Source organism: Phodopus roborovskii, unplaced genomic scaffold, assembly GCF_943737965.1.
Source record: "Phodopus roborovskii unplaced genomic scaffold, PHOROB, whole genome shotgun sequence".
NCBI classification, from domain to species: domain Eukaryota; kingdom Metazoa; phylum Chordata; class Mammalia; order Rodentia; family Cricetidae; genus Phodopus; species Phodopus roborovskii.
In genome coordinates this window covers 4,623,337-4,649,034 of record NW_026126469.1, presented here as the reverse complement: position 1 = coordinate 4,649,034, position 25,698 = coordinate 4,623,337, and the positions used below count along the sequence as shown (strand labels likewise).

The 25,698-nt window shown below is 41.9% G+C and overlaps 1 protein-coding gene and 1 pseudogene across 1 annotated transcript; both read left to right on the top strand.

The window, feature by feature from the left end:
- Positions 1-2,857: 2,857 nt before the first annotated feature.
- LOC127227106 (glyceraldehyde-3-phosphate dehydrogenase-like) lies at positions 2,858-3,678 on the top strand (annotated as a pseudogene).
- Positions 3,679-3,688: 10 nt separating this feature from the next.
- Positions 3,689-4,068, top strand: LOC127227104 (glyceraldehyde-3-phosphate dehydrogenase-like; the record flags this gene model as incomplete). The annotated part of the gene is made up of 1 exon (XM_051191386.1): positions 3,689-4,068. A coding segment is annotated over one exon (270 nt), but the record flags the coding sequence as incomplete, so codon positions are not given.
- Positions 4,069-25,698: the final 21,630 nt, after the last annotated feature.

The following is a 25,698-nucleotide window of genomic DNA, read 5'->3' as shown; positions in this document are numbered from 1 at the left end:
TAATCCCAGCATTTGGGAGGCAGAGGCGGGCAGATCTCTGTGAGTTCGAGGCCTGCCTGGTCTAACAGAGCTAGTTCCAGGACAGGTTCCAAAACAACATAGAGAAACCCTGTCTCAAAAAACAAAACAAAACAAAAAGCCATTCTTAAGGATTCTGCCTGTGAGGTTAGGGGGTCCTAGCTCCAGAGGCTTATATTTAGCCCTAATGTCAGGGTAGCTCTGAGAAAAAAGTATGTCATAAGGAGTTGTCTCCCCTCTGATGTCTCAGGGTCTAGGTTAGTATACTGTAAGAAGGCCTGTGTAAGGCATTCTAGGAACTGTGAGGGATTTCCTTTTGTCCTGAACTACTTCTAGAAGCTTTTCATAGTTTGTTGACTTTAGGGCAACCTTACAGAGACCAGCCATGAGACAGGTTGTAAACTGATCTCTATCCAGAATTCCCCCTGGGGTATTGTAGTCCCAGTGGAGCTCCTGATCTGGAACAGCCTGGACCCAGTAGGGTGAGCTGCATAAGTCTGGTGAACTTCATCTGCATGGGTTCTAGCCTACTCCCAAATTCATCTTCATTCCTCAAGTAGAAGGTTGTTGGTTAAGATCATGTATATATATTGAAAAGTGAGACTATAGGTTGGATGATGTACTGGAACTCTTTTATGAAAGTAGTGGAGTTAGAACTCAGTCTATGTTGTGTTTGAGAAGGGGATATACACTTTAACCAGACCATCCACTCCAGCCACTTCTCACAAGGGGAGAACTGTGGCTAGGTCGGCTTTCATAGGTTGAGGGCATGTAGAAGCATGAAAGCTGGGCATTTGGAGTGGCCCAGTAAGAAGCTGGGGATGAAGAAGAAGGAAGAGTAGGAGAAAAAGGAGTAGTTGGATGTTGAGGATGGAGCAGTGGAGGTTCGTTAGCGGGGGTTTCCTTAGGTTTAGCTTTCATAGATAGATGGACATGAGATGGAAAAGAGGAAGAGGGAAGAGAGTATTTAGCACAGAGGAAAAAGAAAGCTTGAACATATGGTAACTCCTTCTATCTACCTGTCTGTTGGCAGTAATTGGAAAGGTCCCGTAAAATATCGGGGTCTACAGAGCCAGTATGTGGCCAATTTGACTTATTTTCTAGAGGGTATCTAGGCCATTTCTTAGCACAGAGGTGAATGAGTCTGGTTGCCTTAACAAATGGCATTAAGTGAAGGGGTTTTAATTTTTCTAGCAGACATCCCAGTGGAGTAGACAGGCTTATTTCTTTCATTGGTTTATTTCCCATGGGTGAAGCAAAACTGGCAGATCACTCTTGGAGCTCATTAGCCTGAAAGAGAGGCCAACAGCAAGATGCCCGATAGGACTCAGCAGTCTGAAAGGCAGTAATTTGTAATTGCCAAAAGCATAAAGTTGAATGTACCGCTCAGCGAGGACAGAGCTGGACCTCACCCATGGGAAATGTACCAAAGGTGATGGTCAGAAAGAAGGATCAGCCACGGCCTTTAAGACTGTGGCTGGGGGCTCCCCTGCTTCCAAGAACACCAGAAGGTTGCTGGACACACCTTCAGGTTCAGGGAAACATTTACACTGACTGGGAGAAGGGGTCCCTTACCGAATCGTAGCCAGTGTTGGATAGTGGCCCTAGCGAACGGTTAGATGAAAAGTGAGCTGCTGGTTCAGACACAGGATCCCTGAGTGTCTCCAGCCACCCACCAACAGGCGGTGAGAGAGATTATGGAGAGAGACTGACCAAGTTTCACTACACAAAATGTTGTTCTTTTGCTGCAGTGGCAGGCAATGATACATGAACTCAATGCGCCCACATGGAGTTTATTGGTGGAAGGAAAAGAAGCGGGATAGATGTTGGCCAACTGGGAGCAGGAGAAGGGGGGAGAAGGGGGAGGGGCACTTGCTTAAAAGGGGAAGCTTGCACGTGTGTACTGAGTGCTGACACAGCCCCATAACTCATGATGTAACCATGATGTGGCCACACTGACCATGCATCATTAGGGGGCGGGGTCAGCAGAATGCTGAGTTTCCAACAGAGGGAAGAAGAGAAAGAATAAGAAATGAAATCTTTTTATTTCTTTTTGTGAAACAAGCATTATAATGATAGCAAAACCAGGCACAAATGAAGGTAAAACTATAGACTAATCTTCCTTATGAACATAGACAAAAATTTCTCAATAAAATACTTGCAAACTGAATTCAAGATTGCATTTTAAAAAGCTCATCCAAAAGGGCTAGAGAGATGGCTCAGAGGTTAAGAGCAAAGGCTACTCTTCCAGAGGTCCTGAGTTCAGTTTCTAGCACCCATATGGCAGCTCACAACCATCTGTAACTCCAGTTCCAGGGGATCCAACACCCTCACACAGAAGGCAAAACACCAATTCATAAAAAATAAAAATAAATTATTAAAAAGAAAAGCTCATCAGCTGAATTGTCTTCCTTTCACAGCTGCAGAGGTGGCTCAAAATACATAAGTCAAAGTAACCCATCACATAAATGACCTCAAGGACAGATATTAAATGATCATCTCAATACATACAGAAACAACCTTTAATAAAAATCTAACATGAAAAGCCTAGAGAGGCTATGGGATGAAAAGAACATATCTCAACATGATAAAGGCTATATGTAGCAAACATATAGCCAAGCTTACCATAAATGGAAAAAACTTCCATCACTCTCACTGACATCAAGATTAAGATAAGGGAGTTCTCTCTCTCTATATATATATACACCTGTTTCATATAGTGTCACTGCAGCAATGACACATGAAAAGGAAACAAGCGTATTATGAATAGGAAAGTATGAAGCTAAGGTACCTTAGACCTGCCAGCAAGACTGCACCAGAAAACTGTAACTGAGGCTCTCTGCTCCTCCCTGTTCTAGAGACAGCTGTATCTTTTCGTGCAGTGCCAGCCTCGTTTCTGAGACACAATGGTGAAGGCCAGAGTGAACGGATTTGGCCGTATTGGACGCCTGGTTACCAGGGCTGCCATCAATTCTGGCAAAGTGGACATTGTTGCCATCAGTGACCCCTTCATTGACCTCAACTACATAGTCTATATGTTCCAGTATGACTCTACCCACGGCAAGTTCAAGGGCACAGTCAAGGCTGAGAATGGGAAGCTTGTCATCAACGGGAAGGCTATCACCATCTTCCAGGAGCGAGATCCCGCCAACATCAAATGGGGTGATGCTGGTGCTGAGTATGTTGTGGAGTCTACTGGCGTCTTCACCACCATGGAGAAGGCTGGGGCCCACTTGAAGGGTGGGGCCAAGAGGGTCATCATCTCCGCCCCTTCTGCTGATGCCCCCATGTTTGTGATGGGTGTGAACCATGAGAAATATGACAACTCCCTCAAGATTGTCACCAGTGCTTCCTGCACTACCAATTGCTTAGCCTCCTTGGCCAAGGTCATCCATGACAACTTTGGCATTGTGGAAGGACTCATGACCACAGTCCATGCCATCACTGCCACCCAGAAGACTGTAGATGGCCCCTCCGGGAGGCTGTGGTGTGATGGACGTGGGGCTGCCCAGAACATCATCCCTGCATCCACTGGTGCTGCCAAAGCTGTGGGCAAGGTCATCCCAGAGCTGAACGGGAAGCTCACTGGCATGACCTTCCGGGTTCCTACCCCCCAATGTGTCCGTCGTGGATCTGACATGCCGCCTGGAGAAAGCTGTCATACTTGACATGCCGCCTGGAGAAAGCTGCCAAGTATGACAAAATCAAGAAGGTGGTGAAGCAGGCATCCGAGGGCCCACTGAAGGGCATCCTGGGCTACACCGGGGACCAGGTTGTCTCCTGCGACTTCAACAGTGACTCCCACTCTTCCACCTTTGACGCTGGGGCTGGCATCGCTCTCAATGACAACTTTGTAGAGCTCATTTTCTGGTATGACAATGAATTCGGCTACAGCAACAGGGTGGTGGACCTCATGGCCTACATGGCCTCCAAGGAGTAAGAGCCCATCCTGGACCATCCACCCCCAGCAAGGACATGAGCAAGAGAGAGGCCCTGGCTGCTGAGCAGTCCCTGTCCAACAACCCCCGACACTAATCTCCCTCACAGTTTCCATCCCAAACCCACAGAATGAAGGGGCTTAGGGAGCCCTGCTCTCTTGAGTACCATCAATAAAGATCACTGCACCTGGAAAAGAAAAGAAAGAAAAGAAAAAAAAAACTGTAACTGAAAAACACTTTCAGCAAAGCATACAAAGTTAACATAAAAAGAATTAGTGACCTTCCTCTATAACAATGATTATCCAACTTAAAGAAACAACCCCATTCACAGGTTGTATCAAAAAGTAAGTAAAAACATAGCACTTGGGAGGCAGAATCAGGCAGTTCTCTGTGTGTTCTAGGCCATCCAAGGCAACATGATAGTGACCCTGTCCCAAAAAACTAAATCTAAAAAAATACCTTGGAGCTAGGCGTTGGTGGTACATGCCTTTAGTCCCAGCACTCGGGAGGCAGAGGCAGATGGATCTCTGTGAGTTTGAGTCCAGCCTGGTCTACAGAACTAGTTCCAGGACAGTCTCCAAAAACCAAAAAAACAAAACAAACAAACAAAAAAAATAAACCTTGGAATAAAAAAAAATCTAACCATCAAGGAATTGAACGACCTCTACAAACTAAGTTCATGAGGGCAGGAACTGAGAAAGACACTAGAAAATGAAAAGACCTGCAATTCTCATGTATCAAAATAATCAATTTTGTGGAAATGGCAATCTTACCAAAAAACAATTTTAAGATTTAATACAATTGCAATTAAATTTCCAGTGTTGTTCTTCACAGAAAAAGAAAAAAATCTAAAAAATATTTGGATTCACAAAAGATCCCAGATTGCCATGAGCAAAACAATGAATTTTTAAAGAGGCATTACTAAACCTTAGTTACTTTTCTATTGCTAGGATAAAAGCACCATGGCCAAGGCAACCTATAAAAGAAAGTATTTAATTAGGACATACAATTTCAGATGGTGAGAGTCCATGACAACCATGGCAGCAGGCAAGCTGACATGGTACTGGAGCAGTGGTTAAGAGCTTACATCTTGAGATACAACCATGAGACAGAGAGCTAACTGGGAATCACACATTTGAAACTCCCAGTGACACTCTTCCTTTAGTCAGACCATACCCACTCCAACAAGGTCACACCCCAAATCCTTCCCAAAAAGTTCCACTAACTGGGAGCCAAGTACTCAAACATATGAGCTTTTTTGTTTGTTTTTGTTTTTCAAGACAGGGTTTCTCTGTGGCTTTGGAGCCTGTCCTGGAACTAGCTCTTGTAGACTAGGCTGGCCTCAAACTCACAGAGATCTGCCTGCCCAGAGGCAGTCCGGAGTGCTGAGATTAAAGGCGTGTGCCACCAATGCCCTGCCAAAAGTATGAGCTTATGGGAGCCATTCTCATTCAAACCACCACACCTGATTTCAAGTTAAATTATAGTAATAAGAATACCATTCTTCTGGACACACACACACACACACACACACACACACACACACACACACCAGATCACTGGGAGAAAACAGAGGACTCAAATATAAGTCCACAAAACTGAACATGCCTAATTTTTGACAAAGATGCCAAAGTTACATAATGGAGAAGAGGCAACATCTTCAATAAATAGTATTGGAGAAAGTGAATATCTACTTGTAAAAGAATGAAAATTAACTCCAAATGGATGAAAGACCTCAGCATAAAACCTAAAACTTTAAAACAGCTAGACCAGCATTTCTCAATATGTAAGGCAGTCTTAGAAACTCTAACAACTAAGAGAGCCTAAAAATAATGCACTGAGTTAGATGAAATCACAATACAGAGAAAGAACATTGTAGGAAAGATAAGAAAATCTGAACAAAGCGTGGGTTTTAATCAATAATAGTGTGTTGATACTGGTTTGTCCAATGTAATGAATGCACATTAATATAAAATGTTACTAATGAGAGAAGCCTGGCAAGGAGCCCTGGAAACTCTCTGAACTGTAGTTCCAATGTGTCTATATTCTAACACTGACCTGTCTTGGTCCATTTGTACTGTGTGGTGACTGGAATTAAAACTGCCCCCATAGGCTCATATATTTAAATTCTTAGTCACCACAAAGTGGCACTATTTGAAAGGATTCGAAGGATTGGGAGATTTGACCTTGTTGGAGGAAGTGTGTCACTGGGGGGGTGGGCTTTGAGGTTTCAAAAGTCCATGCCAAGTCCAGTCTTTTCCTCTCTCTCTCTCTCTCTCTCTCTCTCTCTCTCTCTCTCTCTCTCTCTCTCTTCCTCTCTCTCTCTCTCTTCCTCTCTCTCTCTCTCTCTTCCTCTCTCTCTCTCTCTCTGCCTATGGATCAGGATGTAGCATCTCTGAAACTGTAAGCAAGTCCTCAACTAAATGCTTTGTCTTACAAGGGTTGTCTTGGTATTGGTGTCTCTTAATAGCAATAGAGCAGTAATTAAGACATATTGCTATGATAAAATACCACAAACTAGGTAACTAAAAACAATGAACATTTGTTTTTCATGGTGCTGGAAGGAGGGAAATTCTAGGTTAAGATGGAAGCAGATTCAGTGTCTGGTAAGGACCTACTTTCTGGTTCTCAGATGGTCATCTGTTAGCTACAACCTCCCATGTTAAAGGCCTCCCTGGAATTTTTTTTTTATATATATAAAAGGGCACCACCATCCTCCATGTTGGCTCCACTCCTATGACTCGATCATCTCCCAAAGGCCCACCTCTTAGTGCCATCTTGGAATTAGGATTTCAATGTTTAAATGGCAGAAGATATAAACATTAAGACCATAGCACATTCTAAACATTAAAGATTATTTTAAAAAGTAAACAATATATCTGGGCATGGTAATGTACATCTTTAATTATAGCACTTGAGAGGTAGAGGAAGGTAGATATCTGTGAGTTCAAGGCAAGCATAGTCTATATAGGAAGTTCTGGGCCAGCTAGAGCAACATAGTGAAATGTGACTCTCTGTCTCAAAATATGTGATATGTGTGTGTGTGTGTGTGTGTGTGTGTGTGTGTGTGTGGCACGCGCATGTGTATGTCATGCATGTGTGCTGTGTGTGTGGTAGTTTGAATATAATTGGTACCCATAAGCTCATAGGAACTGTCACTATTAGGAAGTGTGGCTTTGTTGGAATAGGTATGACCATGTAGGAGGAAATGTGTCACTGTGAGGATGGGCTTTGACATCTCCTTTGCTCAATCTATGTTCAACATGACGCTCAGAATCCTTCCTATTGCCTGAAGATCAAGATGTAAGAACTCTCTGCTCTTTCTCCAGCACTTTGTCTGCTTGCAAGCTATCTTGCTTCCTGCCATGACAACAATGGACTAAACCTCTGAACTATAATAGAGCCTCCATTAAATGTTTTCCTTTATAAGAGTTGCCATGGTCATGGTGTCTCTTCACAGCAATAGAAACCCTAAAGTAGAGGGTGTGTGTGTATGTGTGTGTGGAGGGGTGATGTTCATGTGTATGTGGGGAGGTATACATGGGGTGTGTATGTAATTGTGTGTGTGTGTGTTTGTGTAGGGGTGTGTGTATATATGTGGGGGTGTAGTTTTGTGTGTGGGTGTGTGTTGGTCAGTCCTGTGACAAAATGTGGTTGTGAGTCAGATGTGGAGGCTAGTAAAGAAGGAAGATGCTTATACTTTGGTTTAGGTAACTGGAAAGATGGAGAGATTCTTGGGTAAAACATGAATCAGTGGGCAGGTAAACTTCGGTGAACTGTTGGGATGAAGGGGTAGGTAGCTGGGGAAAGTAGAATGTCTGGGCCCTGAAGACAAGGAAAGACAGACTTCTCTGTGGCCCAGATATTCACTTCCCAGCTGGTACTAGTGTGCCAACTTGAGTGATGTGTACTGCTTCCCTTGTGACAAGGAAGAAGACTTGCTCTCTCCAAGGTGACAAGCATAAATCCCAACAACTCATTGGTGGTCATGCTTTCTTTCTTCTTACTGTGATATGTGACAGATCACTGACCCAGTCTCCCAATGAGACATGAGAAGATATCCCCTGTGCTGCTTAGTCTCAAATAGAAAAGGGACCTTAAATAAAAGCTAAGGCTAGCTGAATAAAGTGCAGGCTTTATTGTGTATTAACAATGGTTTGTGGATCGTAATGAAGGTGCCACATTCTTGTAAAATGCTAATAGTGAAGGAAGCCTGAGACTTTTCTCATTACTTGTACAAAATGCCTGACAGAATCAACCCAGGAGAATGATTTATTTTAGCTCACAGTGTCGTGGCAGAGAAGCAGGATGGTGTTTGTGGCAGCAGAAGAGACTCCTGTGTAGACTTAAAGCAATGTGCCTACATCTCAGCCGCCAATCAGACAACAGACCTCAGACTATAACTGTATGTGACTCTAACCCAAGAGTCTTTCCCCTATGATTGTCATTTGGGTCCCATTTCAAAAAGGCCTCCAACCTCCTAAAGCTTTGCTAATACCTAGAGACCATCTTTTCAAATACATGAGCCTGTTGGGATCAAGACAACACCCCAAAGAGATAGCTTCTTTTTGCCTTTTTTACAGTGTGGTACAGTGTATTGCCAGGGGCTATTAGACTAACTCCCTATTGGTCTGAGGATAATTTTGACTGTCCCTTCAAAATTCTAGTGTTGGGAGGTCAATCCTTCACATTCATATACTGATGGTATTTGGTGGTAGTTAGGGAGGCTAGACAGCTTCTTGCAGCCATGACAAAATACCTAACATGAACAACTTAAAAGGATGAGAGATTTATTTGGGATCATGGTTTCAGAGATTTTAGTCTGCACTTGCTTGGTTCCCTTGCTGTGGGACTGGTGGGGCAGAACTTCAGGGTGGAGTGAATGTAATGACCAGGAAGCAGAGCTGGGGTTCTGGGACAAGATATGGCCCTCTAGAACATGCACATTGATCTGTTTTATCTACCTAGACATCACTGCCAAATATTTCCAAATAATACCATCAGATTATGTAGCCATCAGTGGGTTAATCCTCAAGCTGCATAAGAGGCCTCCGTACATAATCACCTCCCAGTGAGTAGGTCCATTAGTTTTCAACATGTGAGCTTCTTTGGGGGTATTCATACCCAAAGCACACCATCAAGTGAGGTCATGAATGTGGAGCCCAGTGATGAGATGAGTGGGAGACCTGAGCAGCTATGCATGCTTCTTGCAGCCAGAGAATCCTTCCCAATCAGTCCCTTGACAAAAACAATGCAGGAGTGAGACACAAATGGCAGAGGGTCAGACCACCTTTCTTCTATTTGATGAGGAAGTTCTTATACTGTTGGTGTCAATTTTTCTTGACAGAGACAAGCCTAGGTTGGGATATGAGCCCCCTGGACAGAATGCTGAAAGGTTTCAGCCTCAGTGCTGGCACCACACCTGCAAAGAGGGTGTAAGTGCTGCACCCTTGCTTACCTCAACCTTGTTCATGCCATGTTTGTTCCAAGGTTTACTGGACTGGCAGCTTCTGACTAGTAAGACAGATGACAGCACATCTTAAGATAACCCAAGGAACCCTGCAAAAGGATAAACAAGCAGCTTCTCTGCTAGTCAGCCTGGCGGTCACCTGCCCCGTAGAAAAAGAATTATCCTCTAAGTCTGTGCAATAGTACTTGGTATATGTAGCAGTCTAAAAGAAAATAGTCCCCATAGGCTCATAGGCTCATAGGAGGTGTGGCCTTGCTGGAGGTTTCTGAAGCTTAAGCCAGGCCCAGTGTGGCAGCCTGCAGATCAAGATGTAGAACTCTCAGCTCCTTCCCAGCACCACATCTGCCTGCATGCCACCATGCTTCTTTCCATGTTGATAATGGACTAACCCTCTGAAACTGTAAGACAGCATCAATTAAATGTTTTCCTTTGTAACAGTTGCTGTGGTCATGGTGTTTCTCCGCAGCAATAACACTCAAACTGAGACAGCATATTTCATGGTTTCCTAAAGTGTATTACTATGCTAATTGTATTCATCTCGACCAAAACATTCTTTAGTATAATGTCTTTTTGGTGGGATGGGGAGGTTCCAAATAGGGTTTTCCTGTGTAGCCCTGGCTGTCTTGGGACTCTAACTCTCTCCTGAGTGCTGGGATTAAAAGCATGCATCACCACTGCTTGCCTAATATACTGTCTTAATTCTGAAGTATTTGGCAGGATATTGATTTTTAAAATTGGTTCCATTATTCATTGCCAAATAATGTTAATAACTTTAATCCCAGAACTCTTGAGGCAGAGGCAGGTGGATCGATGTGTGAGGCCAGCCTGATCTACAGAGTGAGCCCCCCTCCAAAAAAAGAGCATCATCCCAATCTTTCTTATTTTCCTTTTGCATTTTGCTTATTAGCAATTATTTCAGTTTCTCAGTATCCCACATGCAGCTACCTGGATATCTTTAATTTTCAGGCTAATGCCAATTATTTCCTCTCATTCCTTCATTCATGAGTTTTTGATTCATGTTCCCTCAGATTTATGGAAAACTTGTAAGCAAATTTGAAGAAAATGGAGCTAAATTGTGTGTTGGAACTCTGGTATCAAACGACAGAAAACTAGTTCAAACTATGTCTCGAAAAAAAAAAAAACAAAACAAAAAAAAAAAAAAGCCTATGTTGGTGTAGGCTCATCATCCTGTGAAATCCAGGAGCAACTTGAATACAACCTCAAATTCTGGCAGCAGGAAATTATATCTATCTCTAAATTCTATTTTTCCTACTTTGCCTTTGTACTCAAAAAACACTGTAATATGTTGGGTCCCAAATATGCGTTCACTATCCTGACATCCTAGCAGGGAGCAGCATTGTTTTACCAACAGTTTCTGAAAGGGTCTCTGCTGAGTGTCATTAGCCTGGACAAAGTCACATGCCCAACCTTCCAGCCAACACTGGTAATTCTGGTTGGAGAGCACAAAATCCTGTGCTGGGGGTTGGGGGCTCAGCCCTTTAAACTACAGGAGTGTGCAGACAAGACGGTTTACCCAAAGAAAATTGAGTTGTTACTACTAGAAAAGGGACACATCATAATGAACAGCTATCCATTGTTTCCTAAGATTTCTATGGTAAATGTAACAGCTATCCATTGTTTCCTAAGATTTCTATGGTGAATTGTTACCATTCTGTAGAAACACTCCAGGTAGCCACCTAGCCTACCAAGTATAGCCATATCCCTAGATGACCGCATGGTGTATCTCACAGTATCCTACGGAGTGACTGGATTATGGTTCCCTATGGGTCTGACTCGGCACAGTAGGATGCAATTAACTTCCATTCTAGAAGGAATAGTAATTGCCATAGGATCTGGATGGAGTTATCTATTAGTCAGTGACTTTGCCTGTTAGAAAACTTCAAGTGCAGCCAAACTCTTTAGGTTGCCTAGTGTCCATGGAACCGAGTAAGAAAATTTCTTTAGGAAAAACATAGTGGCCAAATATTCTATGTCATTGTAATATATTAGTTCCTTTCCTTCTGGAAGAAAAGAGCATCCTTTTAGTTAGTACACAAACAATGATATTACAACAGCTGCTTTAAGAAGGTCACAAATATTTTCCTAGCGTCAAGTTCTGCTACCATCTCAGTGAACATCTGTACAATACAAACAGCCTCTTTTATTGAAATTTTGAAGAAAGGACTTTTTGTGGTTGCTTTATTTTTATTTTTTTAAACCAAGGTTCTAGTAACTCAGGTGTCCTTGAACTGCCTACACAGGTGAGGATGACCTTAAACCTCTGATGTTCCTGCTTCCATCTTCTAAGAGCTGGAAATTCACACCTCCACTCCCAGTTCACTGGCTGTCGGTATTGAATGCAGGGCTCCTGCATACTTGGCAAGTACTCAACTGGTTTGAGCTCATTCCCCAGTCCCGGGAAAGATGTTTTACACTTTAGACTTTCATTGCCAATTTCATTTCTATGATAAAGTAAATTGGTCACAAGAATCAACTGTTTCTTGAACTTTTTTCTGATGGATTCTGTGACCAGGCCAACCTCAACCTCAAACTCCCTATGAAGTTAAGGTTGCCTTTGACTTCTGAGCCTCCCGGTTCCACCTCCTTAAAAAGTGGAATTCAGAAAACAAACTGTGAGCCTCAGTTCTCTCTTTCCACCTTGTAAAGCCTGGGGATCAAACTGAGGTCCTTAGGCTTGACAGTGTGCACCTTTACCCACTGAGCCATCTTGAACCCTAGCCTTTTTCCCTCAATGAATTGATCAAATTTAAGCTTTATTGCTAGAGCTTAGAGTAGTGCAATAATAAGCATGTGGGTAAAATAATTAGTAAGCAATACAGACATGTTAATCTTGTTTGGGGTACATAGGATTAGAACAAATAGAAAATAAACACAAAATATATCAATGGCTACAGAAGTCCTTATTTTAGACAAATGCTATGTTAAAAAGACACGTCCCCTTTCTGAACTATCTCCTCAATAAAACTGTGTGGATCTGGAGTTTTAAAAAGTATTTTTAAAAAGTGTTCTCCTAATTCTGATAGCAACAGCTAACAAATTAAACATACACACATGGAAATCTTCTACAGGTTGAATCAACCATATATCACATAAACACTGATTTCTAGTTTAGAAGCTTATATGTCAAGTGTCAACACTACACAACACTTTAAAACATTTAGGACAGGGACCTGGAGAGATGGCTCAGCAGTTAAGAGCACTGGCCACTCTTCCAAAGGACCCAGGACTGATTTTTCATTTAACAACCATCTGTGACTCCAGTCCCAGGGATCCAATGCCTTTTTCTGGCCTGCAAGGGCACCATGCACACATGTAGTACATATACATGCAGACAAAACACCCATACACATAAAAATAAGAAAGGCATTTAGAACAGGAAATATTAATGAAGACCAACAGGGTAGAAATCAAAGTTCTAAGTAAGGTTTTTGAGGATTATACATGGTACAAAAGAAAAAAGCAGTAACTGTTGAGTATCATGTTCAAAGCTACATACTAATCCACCTAACCCTCAAAAAAAAAAAAAAATCTAGGATGCTGGTTGGCAATGGCACATGCCTTTAATCCCAGTGCTCAGGAGGCAGAGGCAGGAAGATCTCTGTGAATTCCAGGCTAGCCTGGTCTACTGAACAAGTTCCAGGACAGGCTCCAAAGCTACACAGGAAAGCTCTGTCTCAGAAAAAAAATCTAGGAATTTAAGATATGTTTCCACTTCTGTTGTTCTGTAACATAGAACATTTGCTCAGAGCTAGAACTCTCTTTTTATTTTTATAAGTTTTTATTAATTTATGTATATGGGTGCTTTATCCATGTCCCACATGTGTATAGTGCCTACAGAGACCAGAAGAGGGTGACAGATCCCCTTGACCTGGAGTTACGATTGTGAGCTGCCAGGAGGGTGCTGGGAATTGAACTCCAGTCATCTGAAACAGTGATTGCTCTTAACCACTGAGCCATCTCTCCAGACAAAAACTGAAGTGTTTGTGTGTCAGTGTTCACACTTAACTATTATTGCCTCTCCAGAGCTTTTACATTATTTATATGATGTCATATCTTTTTTAAAGATTTATTTATTTATCTATTTATTATGTGTACAGTGTTTTGTCTGGTTTTGAGTCACCATGTGGTTGCTGGGAATTGAACTCAGTGGTTCTTAACTACTGAGCCATTTCTCCAGTCCCTTCCATGGCATCATATCTTATTAACCTGTTTCAATCCCATAGTTTTGAGGTTTCGCCTGGTTCCTCACAATCTTGATATGTGCTGTAAGGTCCAGCCAAAACAATATCTGGGAAGTGTGGAGGGATACAAAAGCACAGGATTCGATTCCCCAGCAGCATAAAGGGGAAGTTGGGAGTCAGGGGTGAATGTGATTAAATTTCTTATCTATAAAAAAAAAAAAAAAGACCAACCCCAGTAGAAGAAGGAACAACTGGGGATGGCACTTCTGGAAGGAGTCAAGACATTGCGCAGTTTCAGTAAAATGATACAATAGGTTTGTTTGAGCAATAAGTGATTACACACAAAGTTTGCTTCTCAAACTTTAAATGGAAACTAATGACCTGGGGTTCGTGTTAAAATGCAGATCGGATTCAGGTTTGAAATGGGGCCTGAGATGCTACAATTCTAACAAACTCTCAGAAATGCTGCTGCTGCTGGGTCTGGGGACTGGGGAGAGGGCTCATTAAGAAGGGTGCTTGCTACGAAAGCATGATAAATTGAGTGTAGACATCCAACACTCACATATGAGCCTAGTCCAGCAGTATACGTGTGTTTCCCACACACACACACACCCCAGAGTTGGGCAGAGGGCCAGGCAGATCCTAGAGGCTGAATGACTAGCCAGTCTAGCAGAAATGAGAACTCTAGTTTCAGGGAGCAATGCTGTCCCAAAATCTGAAGTGGAGAGTGATGAAGGAAAATACATGATGTCAACCTTGGACCTCCACATGGACATGTACAGGTAAGTGCACTCATGCACACATACATGCACATACATGTATTCACCATATACATATAAAGTAACAAAACAAATCTTAAATATATTCATGTTCATTAAACTTTATGGAAATTTGTGACTGGGTAGGTGGTATTACATTCAGGAGTGGGGGGGGATCCATATTGGAAATATTCTACCACAAAGCTATGTGCCAGCCTATGAGGCATTACAATTATAGCCCTATTTGCAGTTTGTATCTGTGTAAAGGTAACACTATCCACTAGATACAAGATGAGGAACAGGGTTGGGTGGGGCAGATAACAGTAATAGAAAACCTTTATTGGGTACATAGTATACTATGTATTGGGCTCTTCGTGTGTTATCTTATTTACTCTGTACAATACATATATGAGGGGGTATTATTGCAGCCCTCCCCCAATTCTGGGGAATTTGAAGCCAAGGTTTTATCAATAAACTGCTGGTAGTTTGGCTATTTAGACTCCATGTAAATGTGGAAGGTCACATAGCACTGTCCAGTGTGCAGTAGACATACTGACCTGCAGCTCAAGAAGAGTTATTCTTGGGCCAATGAGATGGCTCAGAAAGTAAAGGTACTTGCCATAAAGCCTGATGACCTGAGTTTGGTTCCTAGGACCCACATAATAGACAGAAAGAAGTAACTTCTACAAGTTGTCATCAGGTTCTACAGACATGCTGTTTGAAGCATGTCCTGCCCATCCCACCCTCAGTAATTAAATGCAAAAACAAAATTAAGAGAGTTATTCAGAGCAACAAAGAGAAATTAAGGCTTTAGAGTGAGTGAAATGATCCAAGGAGAATCACATCAAACCCTTCCAACAGCTGCCAGTCTTGTTTCATTTTCCTTTAACATTTAATTACTACAAAAATTATTACAGAGAAGAAATCTGAAGATCAGTATTTAGGTACTTGTTTTGTTTTTTGTTTTTCTGTAGCTCAGACTGGCCTCCAACTTGTTTTGTAATCAAGAATGAGTTAAATGCATGGTCCTTTGCCTCCACATGCAGGATTATGAATATCTACCACCACTCTAAGCTAATTTTTAGCTTTTCAAATAAGTAGCTTCATCCTCTGGTAGGATATTATTAGTTTGTTCTTTATCCCAATGTATCAACTTTTGGCTGCTGGAGAGATGGCTCAACAGTTAAGAACACTGGCTGCTCTTGCAGAGGACCCAGGTTTAGTTCTCAGCACCCAGATGGCCATTTGCAACTCCAGGAGCCAACACTGTCTTTTGACCTTTACCCATACCCATACTACACAAAACATTTATATACTAGAATAAAGACAAATAAATCATTTAAAAAACATTTTAGATTTCTTTATTTATTATGTATACAGCGTTCTGTCTGTATGCCAGAAAAGGATGCCAGATCTCATTACACATGGTTGTGAGCCACCATGTGTTTGCTGGAAACTAGAAGAATAGCCAGGATACTTAACCACTGACCCATCTCTCCAGCTCCTAAATAAATCATTTTTAAATGTGTGCACTTATCTAGATTCCATCTTGAAATTGTATGATAGGCCCTGATCCTGCTGCTCCTGTCTCCAGTCCCCTTTGAGAGCACCCTTGGAGCTCTGATACACCCCCACCCATCCCAACCTCCAGCCTACCCCCCCCCCCCCCTACCCTGTGCCCTACCCCACCTACGGTCCTGCCGCTCTGGTTGAGCACTGGGACAGAGGGTGGAGCCAACAGTCCACCCTACTTCGGAGACCTCTTGGAGCAACTCCGAACAAAGGAGACCTGACTATCCACGTGGGACCACCTGTAATTTCCACCGGCTTGGTCCCTGACCCCGCCTCCAGTCCTCTGCTGGAGTCCCAGGCCCCCTCCCAGAGATCCGCCTATCTCTGCGGGTCCACTTGGAGTTCCTGCAGGCAAGATCCTTGACCCACAAATCCGGCCCCCCCCCCCCCCCCCACGGCCCCGCCCCGGGGGGCCCCCCCCCCCCCCCGGCCCCCCCCCCCCCCCCCAAAACCCCCCCGCCCCCCCCCCCCCCCCCCCCCCCTCCCGCCGCCTATTGGCCAGAGAGAAGCCTCCTAGAGAGCTAGGACCACACAGAGATACAGACATTGAATCTTTGATCCACATAAGCCCATATGGGAAGGACCATAGAGAGAGGGAAGAGACACCACCAACACCTACAGGAAGAAACTATGGGAAGAAGGCAATACAAGAGAACACCTAACAACAGAAAGACAAACATGACACCACCAGAATCTAGGGAATCTACACCAACTAGAATGGAACACAACAACAAAGCAGAGGAAGCAGAAGGGTACGACTTAAAAATCACCATCATAAAAAAGATAGAGGCCCTCAAAGAAGATATGAGAAAATCCCTTAAAGAAATAGAGGAAAAAACAAACAAAAAAGTGGAAGAAATGAACAAATTCCTTAAGGAAAGTACAGAAAGCCAAGAAAAAACAATTAACCAGGTGAAGGAAACGGTTCAAGATTTGAAAACCGAAATTGAGAAAATAAAGGCAACACAAATGGAAGGAAAGCTGGAAATTGAAAAGCTGGGCAAAAAATCGGAAACCACGGACACAAGCATAACCAATAGAATTCAAGAGATGGAAGAGAAAATCTCAGGCGCAGAAGATAAACTAGAAGAAATAGATTCATCGACCAAAGAAAACCATAAATCCAACAAATCCTTAACACACAATATCCAGGAAATGTGGGACACCATGAAAAGGCCAAACCTAAGAATAATAGGCATAGAGGAAGGTGAGGAAGCCCAGCTCAAAGGTGCTGAAAACATATTCAACAAAATCATCGAGGAAAACTTTCCAAATCTGAAGAAGGACATGCCCATGAAAGTACAAGAAGCATACCGAACCCCAAATAGGCTGGACCAAAGAAAAAAGACCCCTCGACATATAATAATCAAAACACCTAGCATACAGAATAAAGAAAAAATATTAAGAGCAGCAAAGGAAAAAGGACAGGTAACATATAAAGGCAGACCTATCAAAATTACACCTGACTTCTCCATGGAAACCCTCAAGGCCAGAAGGTCCTGGATAGATGTTCTAAAAGTATTAAGAGAACACGGATGCCAGCCTAGGCTACTATATCCAGCAAAACTCTCAGTCAATATAGATGGAGAGAACAAGATATTCAATGACAAAACCAGATTTTCCCAATATGTATCTACAAATCCAGCCCTACAGAAAGTATTGGAAGGAAAATTCCAACCCAAGGAAGGTAACTACACCCACAAAAATGTAGGCAACAGATAATCCAACTACACCAGAAACCTAGGGTGAAGCAGAACAAATATATTCACAATACCACTGCCAACAACAAACCTAAATCAAACAACCATCAACAATCAATGGTCCTTACTCACCCTCAACATTAATGGTCTTAACTCACCTATAAAAAGACACAGATTAACAGAATGGATACGAAGACAGAATCCATCCTTCTGCTGCATACAAGAAACACATCTTAGCTCCAAAGATAGACATTACCTCAGGGTAAAGGGTTGGGAAAAGATTTTCCAATCAAATGGAAATAAGAAGCAAGCAGGCGTAGCTATCCTAATATCTAACAAGCTAGACTTCAAACCAAAACTAGTCAAAAGAGATGAAGACGGTCATTTCATATTCATCTCAGGAGAAATCCATCAACATAAAGTCTCAATTCTGAACATCTATGCCCCTAATACAAAGCCACCCACATTCGTAAAAGAAACACTACTAAAACTCAAAGCTCATATAAAACCTCACACACTTATAGTGGGAGACTTCAATACACCACTCTCAACACTAGACAGGACCACAAATCAGAAACTCAACAAAGAAACAAAAGAATTAACAGAAGTTATGTCTCAACTGGGGCTAACAGACATCTATAGAACATTCCATCCAAAGACAAAAGAATATACCTTCTTCTCTGCTCCACATGGAACCTTCTCTAAAATCAACCACATACTAGGAGACATAACAAACCTCAACAGATACAAGAGAATAGAAATAGTCCCCTGTATCTTATCGGACCACCATGCTTTAAAATTGGAATTCAACAACAATACAAATAGCAGAAAACCTGCAAACTCATGGAAACTTAACAATGTGCAATTGCACCACTCCTGGGTCAAAGAAGAAATAAAGAAAGAAATTAAAGACTTTCTAATATTCAACGAGAATGAGGATACAACATACCCGAACTTATGGGACACCTTGAAAGCAGTGCTACGAGGGAAGTTCATTGCACTAAGTGCCCATATGAAGAAAACAGAGGATAGTCACATAAATGAATTAACAGCGCAACTGAAAACCTTAGAACAGAGAGAAGCGAATTCACCCCGCAGGAGCAGACGCCAGGAAATAATCAACTTGAGGGCTGAAATCAACAAAATAGAAACCAGGAAAACAATACAAAAAATCAATGCAACAAAGAGTTGGTTTTTTGAGAAAATCAACAAGATTGATAAACCTTTATCCAAATTAACGAAAAAGCAGAGACAGAACATGCAAATTAACAAAATCAGAAACGAAATGGGGAACATAACAACAGACACAGAGGAAATCCAGACAATTTTCAGGTCATACTTCGAAAATCTGTATTCCACAAAAATTGAAAATTCAAAGGAAATGGACAAGTTTCTGGATAACTATCACTTACCAAAATTAAATCAAGAACAGACAAACAACTTAAATAGACCTATAACCCGAAATGAAATAGAAGCAGTCATCGAAAGCCTTCCAACGAAAAAAAGTCCAGGGCCAGATGGATTCAGTGCAGAATTCTACCAGACATTCAAGGAAGAACTAATACCACTACTCCTCAAACTGTTCCACAAGATAGAAACAGAAGGTTTATTGCCAATCTCTTTTTATGAGGCCACAATAACTTTGGTACCCAAACCTCACAAAGACACAACTAAGAAAGAAAACTACAGACCAATATCCCTGATGAACATCGATGCAAAAATAATAAAATAATGGCAAACCGAATTCAAAAATACATCAGAGAAATCATCCACCATGATCAAGTAGGCTTCATACCTGGATTGCAGGGATGGTTTAACATGCGAAAATCTATCAACGTGATCCACCATATAAACAAACTGAAAAAGAAAAACCATATGATTATCTCCCTAGATGCAGAAAAAGCCTTAGATAAAATTCAACACCCTTTCATGATAAAGGTATTAGAGAGGTCAGGGATAACAGGAACATACCTAAACATAATAAGAGCAATATACAGCAAACCAACTGCCAACATCAAACTGAATGGAGAGAAACTTAAGCCAATTCCTCTAAAATCAGGAACAAGACAAGGCTGCCCTCTCTCTCCATATCTCTTCAATATCGTACTAGAAGTTCTAGCTAATGCTATAAGACAACAAAAGGAGATCAAGGGCATCCAAATTGGAAAGGAAGAAGTCAAACTGTCTCTATTTGCAGATGATATGATAGTTTACATAAGCGACCCAATAAACTCTACCAGGGAACTCCTACAGCTGATAAACACCTTCAGCAAACTAGCAGGATACAAGATAAACTCAAAAAAATCAGTAGCCCTATTTTTTTCAGACGACAAAGAGGCAGAGAAAGAAATCAGAGAAACATCACCCTTTACAATAGCCACAAGCAACATAAAGTATCTTGGTGTAACGCTTACCAAACAAGTAAAAGATCTATATAATAAGAACTTTGTGACTCTAAAGAAAGAAATTAAAGAAGATACCAGAAAATGGAAAGACCTCCCATGCTCTTGGATAGGTAGGATAAACATAGTAAAAATGGCAATCTTACCAAAAGCAATCTACAGATTCAATGCAATCCCCATTAAAATCCCACCACAATTCTTCACCGACCTTGAAAGGATAATAATCAACTTTATATGGAAAAACAAAATACCCAGGATAGCCAAAACAACCCTATACAATAAAAGAACATTAGGAGGCATCACCATTCCTGACTTTAAGCTCTACTACAGAGCTTTGGTTCTGAAAACAGCCTGGTATTGGCATAAAAATAGACAGGTAGACCAATGGAATCGAATTGAAAATCCTGATATTAATCCACGCACCTATGAACACCTGATTTTCGACAAAACAGCTAAAATTATACAATGGGGCAAAGACAGCATCTTCAACAAATGGTGCAGGCACAATTGGATGAGGGTGTGTAGAAGACTGCAGATAGACCCATGTCTGTCGCCATGCACAAAACTCAAGTCCAAATGGATCAAAGACCTCAACATCAATCCAGCCACATTGAACCTCTTAGAAGAGAAAGTAGGAGGTACCCTTGAACAAATTGGTATAGGAGACCGCTTCTTGAACATAACTCCAGGGGCACAGACACTGAAAGAAACAATTAATAAATGGGACCTCTTCAAACTTAGAAGCTTCTGTAAGGCAAAGGACACAGTTGACAAGACCAAACGACAGCCCACTGACTGGGAAAAGATTTTCACTAATCCTATATCCGACAAAGGGCTGATCTCCAAAATATACAAAGAACTCAAGAAACTAGTCAACAAAACACCAAATAACCCTATTAAAAAATGGGGTACAGAACTGAAGAAAGAATTCTCAATGGAGGAAATCAAAAAGGCTGAAAGACACTTAAGAAAATGCTCCACATCCTTAGCTATCAGGGAAATGCAAATCAAAACAACTTTGAGATACCATCTTACCCCTGCCAGAATGGCTAAAATTAGAAACACCAGTGATGACTTATGTTGGAGAGGATGTGGAGAAAGTGGAACACTCCTCCACTGCTGGTGGGAGTGCAAACTCATACAGCCACTTTGGAGATCAGTATGGCGGTTCCTCAGGAAAATGGGAATTAGTTTACCACAGGACCCGGCAATCCCCCTCTTAGGCATATACCCAAAGGATTCACATCAATGCAACAAAGACATCTGTTCAACTATGTTCATAGCAGCACTATTTGTAATAGCAAGAACCTGGAAGCAACCTAGATGCCCTTCAATTGAAGAATGGTTAATGAAGATGTGGCACATCTACACAATGGAATACTACTCTGCAGAAAAAAATAATGGTATCTTGAAATTCGCAGGCAAGTGGATGGCACTTGAAGAAACCATCCTGAATGAGGTAACCCAGTCACAAAAAGAGGAACACAGTATGTACTCACTCATATATGGATTTTAGACCTAGATCAAATGATCACCAGCCTATAATTCACATCACCAGAGGAACTAGGATACAAGTTGTATTCTAAGAGATTCATATAAAGTCCCTCACAGAACTGGGAAGGGACAAGTCCCCCAGACCTCAGGTATAGTGGGGGAGGACAGCTAATGGAGAGAGAAGTAGGAGAAAATGAGAGGGAGGAGAGGAAGGCATGTGCGACCAGGAGGATTGAGCCTGGTTAGGAATGGAAAATAGGAAAGAGAGAGAGAGACAGAGACAGAGAGAGAGAACATAAAAGAGGGAGCCAATATTGGTTTGAAGATAAAGTTGAACACAAAGAAAGGTCGAGGGAACTACAAGACTGCTCCCAACTAACAATCTCAGCTTCCGTGGAAAGGCTATCATAAATGCCCTTCCCCGGAGAGTGAGATCAACAACTAACTTCTCCATGGAGTCCTCAACTAATGCCTGTTGAAAACAGGAGCAAACACCCATACATAAACACTGAGTCAAACTAGAACCCAGAAGCAGATGGAGAGGACAAGACCATGCGGTAGAAGTACATAGAGACAGCTTACCTGAACAAGGAGGAGCTAAGGGCCACTAGACTGATAGCTGGGAAGCCAACAGGGGTCTGACTCGGACCCCCCTGAATATGGGTCTCAGCCAGAAGGTCTGAGCAGTCTAAGAGACCTCAGACAGTGGAGCCAGGATGTATCCCTGGTGCACAAAAGGACTTTGCAAACATATCCCCCATGGAGGGATAACTGCCTTATTCTAGAGATAGGAGAGAAGCCCTAGTCCCTACTTCACAGGACCTGTCAGATCTACATGACCCCAGCTGGATGGCATTCCCCTACATATTGTATTGTGGTGGGGGGTTGGGAGGGGAGGGTGTTTAGAGTGCATGGGAGAAAGGGGGAGGGGAGGGGGGGGGGGGGGGGGGGGGGGGGGGGGGGGGGGGGGGGGGGGGGGGGGGGGGGGGGGGGGAAGAGGAAAGAAATAAAAAAAAAAAAAAAAAAAAAAAAAAAAAAAAAAAAAAAAAAAAAATTTAAATAAAAAAAAAAAAAAAAAAAAAAAGTAGTATATTTTTTTTTTTTATAAAAAAAAAAAAAATTGGATGTGGTTCCATTCCAATTGATTTTGGGACCCCCCCCCCCCCCAGCAAAAAAAGAACAGCTGCTCCTCTCATCCCAACCACCAGACAACACAGCCCTACAGACCACAACTAGGATATTTTTCTTTTTTTCTCCCCCCCCCCCCGCGCCCCCTACCCCCCGGGAGTAGTTTAGGAAAAAACAACACCCAAATCCCCAAATATTGTATATAAATTTTTTTTTTTTTTTTTTTGATTTTTTTAAATAAAAAAAAAAAAAAAATACTCTATATGCATAAAAAAAAAGAAATTATTTGCTAAACCACTGACAACAGTAGCCCTATTCTAGGTACAATAATATCAACTGTAGTATAATATTTTTGATTATTTTGGGAATGTCACACAACTTACCCTGATCACATTCAGCTTCCCATTCCTTCCATGTCTATCTTCCCATCCTTGTACCCTCACTGACAAAAGTAAAAAATAAATAAATACACCAAGTCCAAAAAAAAAAAAAAAAAAAAAAAAAAAAAAAGAAATTGTATGATAGTTAATACTGTCACTGACAGAATCTAGAATCTAGAATCTAGGAGACAAGCTATGAGCATGCCTGTGAGGGTTTTTTGTTTTTTGGTCTTCTATATTTTTATTGTTGGTTTTGTTTTTGTTTTTTCGAGACAGGATTTCTCTGTATTGCTTTGGAGCCTGTCCTGGAACTAACTCTGTAGACCAGGGTGGCCTCAAACTCTTGCCTCTACTTTCTAAGTGCCAGGACTGTGAGAGATTATGTAATTCCTGTTAATGGAAGATGGGAGTTCCACCTTAACTATGGAGAGCACCATCCTCTGGGCTGCAGTCTTAGGCTATGCTTTAAAGGGGTGGAGTGGGGGTATTAGCATCATTCTCTGCTTCCTGCTTCTACAGTGTGGACAGCTGCCTCAAGTTCCTGCCTCCATGATGGACTGTTTTCTCCAACTGTGAACCAAAATAGGCTCTGACTCCCTTAAGCTGCTTTTGTCAGAGCATTTGAACACAGCAGTAGAATAGGCAGCTAAGACAGGCTGGCTTCAGCTTATTTATTTTCTGGAACCCAGTGAATCAACTGAATTTTCTACTTTTATACTGAGGAAAGTTTCCCTGCATTATAACTATTCCTTCTAATTGATTCCCTCAGTTTTATTCTTGGGATCTGTATAGTTTGAATTGGTACCATTGTCTATTATCATCTTTCTCTCTTTTAAAGACAGGGTTTTACTGTGGAGACCTGGCTGGGCAAACGCTACTTACTATTCTAGGTCATTTTCTTCCTAAGGAATCCTGTGACTTTGTAAACTTTTCTTGTGTCCTCCTTGTACACTGCTGGCTTGCTCTTCCATGTCATCAGGTCTTGTCTACTCAACTGCTACTTTCTTGTTGGTTAATGTGGTTTTAATTTCATTGTATGATCCATTTATCCTGGTCTTAAAAAAAAAAATCTTAATAGAGCCATGGTATTGTCTTCTAAAAAGGATTCTGCTGAGTGGCCTAATACATTTTGAATAACTAATTTTTGTCTTTGTTTTTTGAGACAAGGTTTCTTTTTTTAATAGTCATGGCTATCCCGGAACTAGCTCTGTGGACCAGGCTGGTCTTGAACTCTCAGATATCTACCTGCCTCTGCCTCCCAAGTCATGGGATTAGAGGTGTGCGCCACTACCGCCCAGCTCAAAGGACTAATTTTAAATTCTAGTGCTTTGTTTTCCCCTGTAGGATTTTGTTCCTTTAGTGTTGCAAAATGAATCCAAGGCCTGCCATAGGCTAAGCATGAGCTCTACTGAGGGGACACCTCCAGTTCCTCTCTTTATTTTTAAACATTTACACTCTTTTGTTTTGTTTTTCGAGACTTGGTTTCTCTGTAGCTTTGGAAGCTGTCCTGGAACTAGCTCTTGTAGACATTTACTTTTTTGTCTTTGAGATTGCCTAATTGATCTTTATTGATGTCTAAGATCTCATTGTTGGCCACAGAGGAGTCTGTGTCCAGGGATGACAGGGAAGTACCTGAGAGACAAACTGTATCACTCACTATCTTACCATTGCTTTTCTTGGCATCAACCTACCGTAAGATTCCAATTTTAGGCCGGGTGGTGGTGGCACACGCCTTCATTCCCAGCACAGGGGAGGCAGAGGCAGGTGGGTCTCTGTGAGTTTGAGGCCAGTCTGGTCTACAGAGCTAGTTCTAGGACAGGCTGCAAAGCAATGTAGAGAAACCCTATCTCAAAAAAACTAAACTAAAATAAATAAATAAACAAACAAAATAAAATTCCAACTTTATTCTTCAGTTTATTCGTGTTTGTGACTGATTCTGACCCACAACATCACCTTTTTTTCTAAATCTTGTTCAGATGTTTCAGCAATTCTAACTGTGCTGTATTTCAGTATTCCCTTTTGGGTTTCTGCACATCTGTACCAAGTTAGTGTTGTGTGACAAAACGCTTCTTGGGAAGACACAACACACACCTAGTCACTAAAGATAGATCATGACACACCAAAGTATGGATACCAGCAAAGTTAAAGAGCATTCATCCAGCTATTGGTCTGAACCTCTTCCAGGCAGGAGGGCTGTTTGCTGCTTCTTCCAGACAGTTTGGCTGAGAGTCTTCTTCACAGTTCGGTGGAGTTCATCGAACAGGGATTCTAAGCTTTTATTGCTTAGAGCAAGCAGGAGCCTGGTATATCTGCTCGGTTTCAAGGGCTCCAAAGTTCCTTTTTTGTTGTTTACCTTCCCGTTTAAGGAATTTCTCTGCAGGATAGTATGTTTCCATCTCACAGGAAACTATTACACAACACCTGGGTCTAGTCCCTGAATTTAGTCTTTCTCCCTCCGCTTTTTATTTCTTCACAGTACTTACAGTTAAGTATTGTATTTTGTCTGTCTCATCTCCCTAGAAGGGTAGCTGGCTCCAACCCTGTGAGTATTCAGCCAGTATTCTTGAACAAACCTCTAATTAGGGGATTCAATGCCTTGTGTTTTGATTTCCATTTATGTCTCACACTTTTTAAGT